At 36.7% G+C, this 8,013-nt stretch overlaps 1 protein-coding gene across 1 annotated transcript; it reads right to left on the bottom strand.

Annotated features, from left to right (window-relative positions):
- Positions 1 to 3,349: 3,349 nt before the first annotated feature.
- Positions 3,350 to 3,895, bottom strand: LOC111912047 (lipid transfer protein EARLI 1). The gene is made up of 2 exons (XM_023907798.1): positions 3,792 to 3,895; positions 3,350 to 3,617 (listed from the first exon to the last, which is right to left on the bottom strand). Exons 1-2 carry the CDS (start codon positions 3,893 to 3,895, stop codon positions 3,350 to 3,352), a joined length of 372 nt encoding a protein of 123 aa, XP_023763566.1.
- Positions 3,896 to 8,013: the final 4,118 nt, after the last annotated feature.

The raw sequence follows: 8,013 nt of genomic DNA, 5'->3' as shown, positions 1-8,013 counted from the left end.
ATGTATACTTAACTCTAAACCAAAATTATGTTCCAGCAACATCATGTCTATTGATGTTTCTGATTGCGAGACTAATTATGATGAGACCAATTCTGACTATAATACCGAAGAAGACACTGAAGGATATGAGGAAGATTCTGATTAGAATAGTTATTATGTAATACGTGTTTGTAATATGAACTTTATTTGGACTTCTATTTAAAATTGAAATGTTTATTCCTATGTAAATGTTTATTTCTATGTAATGTGTATTTGTAATAAAAATTGTATTTGTATATCTTATAATTTTTCAGGAAATGATTTCAATATGGCTTTTGTTTGTGTATACCATGGTTGTTGTTATCGGTCGTGGACACGGAGGTGATGGAGTTGGGGACCCACCTCTCCCAGGTGGTAGAGGTGATGGTCATCACGAGCAAGACCGTAAGTCTTATTATGAATTTTCATTTACTATTTTTATTCGGTTATTATAAATTAAATACCTTTTCGAATAATTTTTAATTATATTTATAGTTGAGTAACGTGAACGTAGGAAAGTCTGAGGCAAAGCCAAAAATATAAAGCTTGAAAGAGCGCTCTTACAGAATTAAGGCAAACCGATTAGCATGGAATATGATAAAGATATAACATTTTATCCCGTAGCAGAGCCGAAAGACATGTTTTCACGAGAAATTGGAAAACAATAAGTCAAGCTTTTCAGCAGGCGAGACAGATGTCGATTCTACCTCTATCATCTACCATAAATTCTAAATCAATTGGCGTAGGACTACCATAGAGTCTCGGTCGGGTCGGTGTATGCAAAAATGTCGAGCCGACGGGGTCAGGTACCAGTAGTGACAATGACCGCTCTGAAGAATTCATGGGTCGGCAGGCGGGCGAGACAGAATGTGACATATGGTCCCTTTTGATAAATGGACTTGGAAAAAAGTTTTCATTGCACTAAAGGACATCGTAATACAACATTTAGGGGTAATTATTTATTTAAACATATTTTACATGTTGGTTAACTATGACTGGTTTTTACTTGGTTAACTTTTTTTTAGACAATGTTTGATTTGGATAAAATGTACCAGGATGTACAAGCTAATTTGTTGACAAAGAGTTTTCAAGCAACTTTGTTAAAAGGCTATCAAGAACGTAAAGCTGACGTAAAAGAATATTTTATGGCAACCGGAGGGTATGATGACATCCCGAGAGCATTAGCCAACCCTCCAGAGGGTATGGATGCTAATAACAGGAAAAAAACAGCTGAGTATTTCCAAACGGACGCACACAAAATTGCTTTAGAGAGGAACAAAAAAGTCTGTGAAATGCAAACGAACGTGAATCGTAGGGGGTCGAGCTTGTATAGCAGTACTTTGTGTAAGGAGATAACGTACGATACATGTAGTTATTTATTTATAATATAATCTAATTTTTGATGTTAAACAGAACGTTAAGTGAGTGGAAACGTTTCGTAATGCTCATACCAATAGGGATGGTGTATTTGTTACTACCGAGGCAGAACTACAATACGTAAGTATTTAATTATAATTTTATCATATAATTAACTGTTTATATATACTTAATTGTTACTCACTTTTGGGAATTACAGAATCGGTTAGTAGAAGAGCTCTTAGAAAAAAACCAAGGTGAACGTGAGTTAACACCCATTCAAGAAAGAGTTGCTTTTGAGAAAGTATTAGGAGAGCGACGTGGCCATATCAGAGGCATCGACCGTAAACCTTCTGCTCTAACGCCGATTTCATAGCCGTCACAACTATCACCACAACCATCACAAGTAAGACAATCTACTTTGGTTTTTTGTGGTGACTATTTGTTAAAAGCTTTGGTAATTAGGTGTTTGTCCCAAATGCAAGAAATAGCAATGTAGTTTAGTTTCTTGCCTTAGTTTAAAAATAACAATATACTTTGGCTTCATAAAATACATGTTGATTTGGTAATTTTGGTTTTGTGGTGATTATTTGCTAAAAGCTTTGGTAATTAGGTTTTTGTCCCAAGTGCAAGAAATAACAATGTACATTGTTTTTTTTTTTTTGTCTTAGTTCAAAAATAAAAATCTACTTTTGCATCATAAAATGCACGTTGATTTGGTAATTTTGGTTTTGTGGTTATTATTTGCTAAAATCATTGGTAATTGGGTTTTCGTCCCAAGTGCAATAAATAATAATGTACTTTGGTTTTTTGTCTTAGTTTAAAAATAACAATCTACTTTGGCATCATAAAATGCATGTTGATTTTGTAATTTTGGTTTTGTGGTGATTATTTGCTAAAAACTTTGGTAATTGGGTTTTTATCCCAAGTGCAAGAAATAGCAATGTACTTTAGCTTTTTGTCTTAATTTAAAAATAGTAATTTACTTTGGCATCATAAAATGCATGTTGATTTGGTAATTTTGGTTTTGTGGTGATTGTTTGCTAAAAACTTTGGTAATTGGGTTTTTTTCCCAAATGCAAGAAATAGCAATGTAGTTTGGCTTTTTTTTTCTTAATTTAAAAATAGAAATGTACATCAATAGTTTTTGTTTATATTTAATAATTTAACTTATAAGTTTATATATGTTGTTATTTATTATGTAGTTGGAAACTCTTCGAACAATACTCAACGACCCGCTAGTTGCCTTTTTCCATGTAGTGGGTATTTTGGTTGGTAGAGGGTAATACCTCACGGATTAGAAGCCTCATGTTTGAACCTGGGCAAATAACTACGGAGTATACTAACATACTAACCAAAATACATTTTGGAGTAGAAGCCTCGGATTCGAAGAGCAAGGAGATTCTAACAAGGAGTATACTAACATACTAACCAACTAATCCGTTGTCCAAAACAGGAGCAACAGAGTTTTGGCGAGATAAAGAAAGATTATAGTTTTAAGTTGTTTGAAAAGTAACAACCATATATTGGAATGTATTAAGCCCACTTCTCGCCAGCTTTTAGTTAGTTAAAAGTCTTGAAAAGTAACAACCATATATTGGAATGTACGAAGTCCACTTCTCGCCAGCTTTTATTTAGTTAAAAGTCTTGGTGTTCCAATAAAAATTGATCGTTAAAACTTTGTTATTCATAACATTTACAATAAAAGGGATACATTATAATTATATGAACTTTTACATGTTCAATGAAAAAACACTATAGTTACTGATCAATACAATACAAGGATAAGAGAAAATGTTGTAAAAATGTTATGACGTGAATTAAGGTGAAGCATCATTTACTTCCAAGAAATAAGAACAAAAGTAAATTTTATATTTGAACAGGTGAAAGGACTGACTTGTCACCAACATAATTCTCAACACACAATCTCATACAATGTATAACCAGATGTAATGATCAAGTCATATAGCTTGAGTCAGGCACACTGGAAGCCACTTGGGACTTGGTTGCCACAAGCATTAAGTAGCAAGCTGAGAGACAGTGGTACATCGAGATTGATACCCAACACGTTGGCTTTGATGGCAGTGCAAAGGCAGAGAGCAGCCTCAAGGTCGATAAGTCCTTGGATAAGAGAGCAGCAAGGCTTTACTGGTGGCGAACCCACCTCAACACTAATCAACCCCCTAAGAAGATTGGCGCACACTCCTAGTTTCAAGGTGTCTCTAGGGCATGTTGCCCATGGTGGGTTAAGGTTTGTCGATGGGTTTTGGTTTGGGTTTGCATTGGAGAGGTTGGGAGTAGGGTTAGAATTGGGGGAGGAACTGGGATTGGAATCGGAGGTAAAACTAGGGTTGGAAACGTGGTTGTGGTTAGGATTATAGTAAGGGTTCATATTGGGGTTTGTATTTGGGTTTACGTTACTTTTGGAGGTAGGGGAAGTTTCACAACCATTACTTATGGTAAACAATATAAGGTTGTTAGCCAGAAAAAGAACTAATAAAACACTGCATTTTGATGCCATATCTAATTGATTGTCCAAGGGAGAATATGATGGTGAGTGTTGAGTGCTTAGAATGAGGGTATTGTGGGTTTTTATAGGTGCCAATGGAGGGTGATGTGTTTTATAAATGTTGACTGTAGGAATAAAAGTAATATACTGCTTCATCATATATAACTGTTCAAAAACTTCACGGATCTTAGCTCCAACTTTTTTTTTTTTTTTTTTTTTTTTAAGATTAAGGAAACCATAACTTCATTAAAGCCAAAATAGAATCTAATTATATTTCAGTAATTATTTAATCTATTTATATCAAAGTTGTATAGTAGTTTTCATTACATAAATTTAACATGTAAGCTAATTGTTTATGTCTATGCTGTCAGTTAATTTATCTAGTTTTTTTACATGTGTGTATGCCATCTAATTATAACCGTATACTGTAATACATATCTATATTTTTTTCAATAGTATTGCATAGCTTCATTGCACTTTCTGAATAGTTTCTCCAGTTTTATTTCTTATTATCATGTTTAACAATTATGCAATGGAAAGAAAAATTATCATATGATAAGAAAAAAGGAAACAATGAAAATGATTGTTTTTTGAACAGCAAACATTCAATCCCCGGGTTATTGCTAGCTAAATGCTGTGTAATTGATGTTCATCACACAATCATTCCTGTGTTTCCATATCTCCCACACAAGGGCAACGGTAAAAACCAGATCACCACAATGGTAGAGACAAATAGATTTATCTTTCAACAGCAGGAAAGTACTTCTAAATTTTAATTAGTATATAGAAAATAGGAGGAGAAAAACAACAAAAGCTCACCAAAATTGAGAAGCCACGTTTTTCTTTTTCACAATTCTTTTGACAAATGACAATCATACTATTATAAAGTAATCAGAGAACCATGATCCCAAGATGCAAGGATAAGAATCCCTAAAATAGATTATATGTATCAATAACACTTGAATAAAATATATACCCAAGAAATGCGTGGAAAAATCTATATAATTAACATACAGTATTCCACAGTGTTTTTTAAGATGTTAATATACAATAATTTAATGTCTGATTTGTAATTATGTATTTCACATGATACGTGACATTCTATGTTTTTTTAGGGACGACAATTTCAATTATAAAAATGAGAATCATCAGGAGGCTGGGTGATGTACACATAGTGATGTATAAAAGAAAATCAACACTGTTCGGAAAAATCTGTAAAAGTATGAACTTGGAACCGATAAGAAAACAACGTCACCATCAAAGTCATCACTAAGTATCATATAAAGCAACTCATGTTTATGTAACTTCCCACGAAGTCTCAACTCACATATTCTCACCACAAGGAGACCTATAACGACGACACTTTCAAATATTATGCTGATGACATATCATCGTAAATGCCTATACCGACGACTTGTCATCTGTACAAATTCGTAGGTATAACACCGTCGGTAAAAGTGGAAAATGTTGTCGCGATAGATGTCGTCGGTAGAGAGCCACCAATGCCGACGACATGTCATCTTCAAAAGGTCTCAGGACTGATTTTCGAGGAAAAAAAAAGTGTTATTATAAACCTATTCCGACGACCTATTGACAATATAAAGGTCACTTTTACCGACGACATGTCGTCGGGACAGGGTGGTGTGGTGGCCGGAAGTCGCAATAGACGTCGTAGGCATTTTCAAAGAATTATAAATATGAAATCAAACAACATATATCAAATTTTACATTTTCATACGACAATACCCTATAAAAAAACTTACCTTTTCTATAGCGGTGGGTGGTGTGATGGCGGGAAGTAGTAAATAGGTAGTGACCGGAAGTGGGAAGTCGACATGGTGGCTGATGTTCATTGGAACACAACCGATATTAAAATCAAAAAATCTTACCTGGAACGGATACTGTGGTGGCCAGACGTCCCAATTGACGTTGTCGTAGGTGGTCAAACCTCCGGTGACAACCCTACGGAGACACAAATCAAAAACAGAAAAAAAAACCAAAAACTCAAAATTGAACTTGAAAACAAGGGAAATCGGAGAAGAAGGAGTGAACTATTGCATACCTATGTCGTTGGCGGTGAAGACGAGTGGCCGGAGGTACTTTGAACTGACAATCGCCGATTGAGAGAAAGAGCACAAGTTTTTGGTGCGGCGTTGCAAGGTGTGGATACTCCGCTCACTCTAACCATCGGTCTTTAGATGAAAACTTGTACTGAAGTGAAACCGAATACTCAAATCCTCATGGAACCTCTTCCAAAACTTGGAAGTGAACCGAACATCCCAATCCAAAACCACTAAGACAGGAACCCCATGCCATGCTACAACCTCGTAGATATAGACATCTAATAACTTCTCCGCGGAAATGCTCTCCTGAATGGGGATAAAATTCACATTCTTGGTCAATCGGTCCATGATGACCCAAATCGAATCCACCCCCTTGTGCGTTTTGCGACAGTTTTGTGACAAAATCCTTTGTGATCTCCTCCCATTTCCAAACGGGAACACCCAACAGCTCCATCTTGTCATGAGGTCGTTGATGCTCGACCTTGACATTCTTGTAAGTCAAGTACCTCTCCACATACCAGGCCACATCCTGCTTCATGCAGGGCCACCAATAATCAAGCCTGAGGTCTCTATACATCTTCTTTACTCTTGGATGAATAGAAAACCTCGACTTATGCACCTCCTCCATCAAAATCTGTCACGCACCCTCGCAATATGGAACCCATACTCTTTGATGAATGCTCAATAACCCCTGTTATCATAATCAGAAGAATCCAGCTGAGCGACTATGCTCTTACTCTTCCAGTGCTCCTCATCATAGCCTCAACCTGAACCTCCCTAATCTGCTCTAAGAGTGGGGTAATCATAATCATCCTCAAATAAACATTCCTGACGGGTGTACCAGCCTCCTTGCAGAGAGGAGCATCAGCTACCACTTTCACCTTCCCCGAGTGATAATGGATCTCACGATCATAATCCTTCACCACATGAAGTCACCTGTGTTTTCTCATGTTCAGATTTGGCTGATCGATCAGATACCTCAACATCTTGTGGTCTGCGTAAATTATACAGCAAAACCCACATAATTAATGTCGCCAAAGCTTGATGGAAAAAACCACCACCCCCAACTCCAAATCATGAGTGAGATAATTCGCCTCATGAAGCTTCAGCTGCCTTGAAGCATAATCTATCACCCGACCCCTCTGCATCAAAATTGCACCCAATCTTGAAATCGATGTGTCACAGTATATCATAAAATCATCGACACCCTCAGGGTTAAGATCAGTGCCTCGCATAACTTCTGCCTCAAGGTCTCAAATGTCGCCTGCTGCTCAGGTCCCTAACGAAAAGTAGCATATTTGTTAACCTAGTCAACAGAATGGAGATCTTGGAGAAATTATCGATAAACCTCCAATAATACCCAGCTAAACCAAGGAAACTACAAATCTCATATAGGGATCACAGAATGTAACACTCCAATCCAGGTATTCCATTGTTTACCGTCAAGTATTTAATTTTTTGACATAAAAGGTCCTTCCATACGTTGGGCGTACATTTGGGTACGCTTAGCATATGCATGTATGTGCATCGGGTGGCTGAGGCTCGTACGTTAGGCGTACAAGCATGTATGTGGGGCATACATAGAAGATGAGTAAAACCCTAATCTCTTGACTTGCACCCTATTCAAACAACCTTATATCATTTGGATCAACCCCTAATCAGCCTCCATAGCCTCATTTCATCCTTAAACCCTAAATTTTGCAAGATCTTGTGAGTTTTGAGCTTAAAGGTGTGTTTGGTGACTTTTCTAGGGAGTGTTCAAGAAGATGAAGGTGGTGACCAAGCCTTGGATGATATTAAGCTTCTAGATCCTGCACCATGTTTATATTGAAGAGCTTCTGGAGGTAAAAAGTCATAACCTTGTCATCTCTTTTGCTGGTTTGAGTTAGGGTTTTGTTATAGAGTCCATTTTTGGTTCTTGGCCCTTCTCTTGTGAGTTGAGCTACTCTAGAGACTAGGACTGTTATATCTAAGCTCTTTGAGTATGGTTAATGCATAAAGATGCCATCTTGAAGGTTGTATTGAGACCATGCATGAGTTTAAGGTCTCAAAAGTGGTATTAGTGGG

Source organism: Lactuca sativa, chromosome 6, assembly GCF_002870075.4.
Source record: "Lactuca sativa cultivar Salinas chromosome 6, Lsat_Salinas_v11, whole genome shotgun sequence".
Taxonomy (NCBI): Eukaryota; Viridiplantae; Streptophyta; class Magnoliopsida; order Asterales; family Asteraceae; genus Lactuca; species Lactuca sativa.
This window is presented reverse-complemented; position numbering and strand designations above follow the sequence as displayed.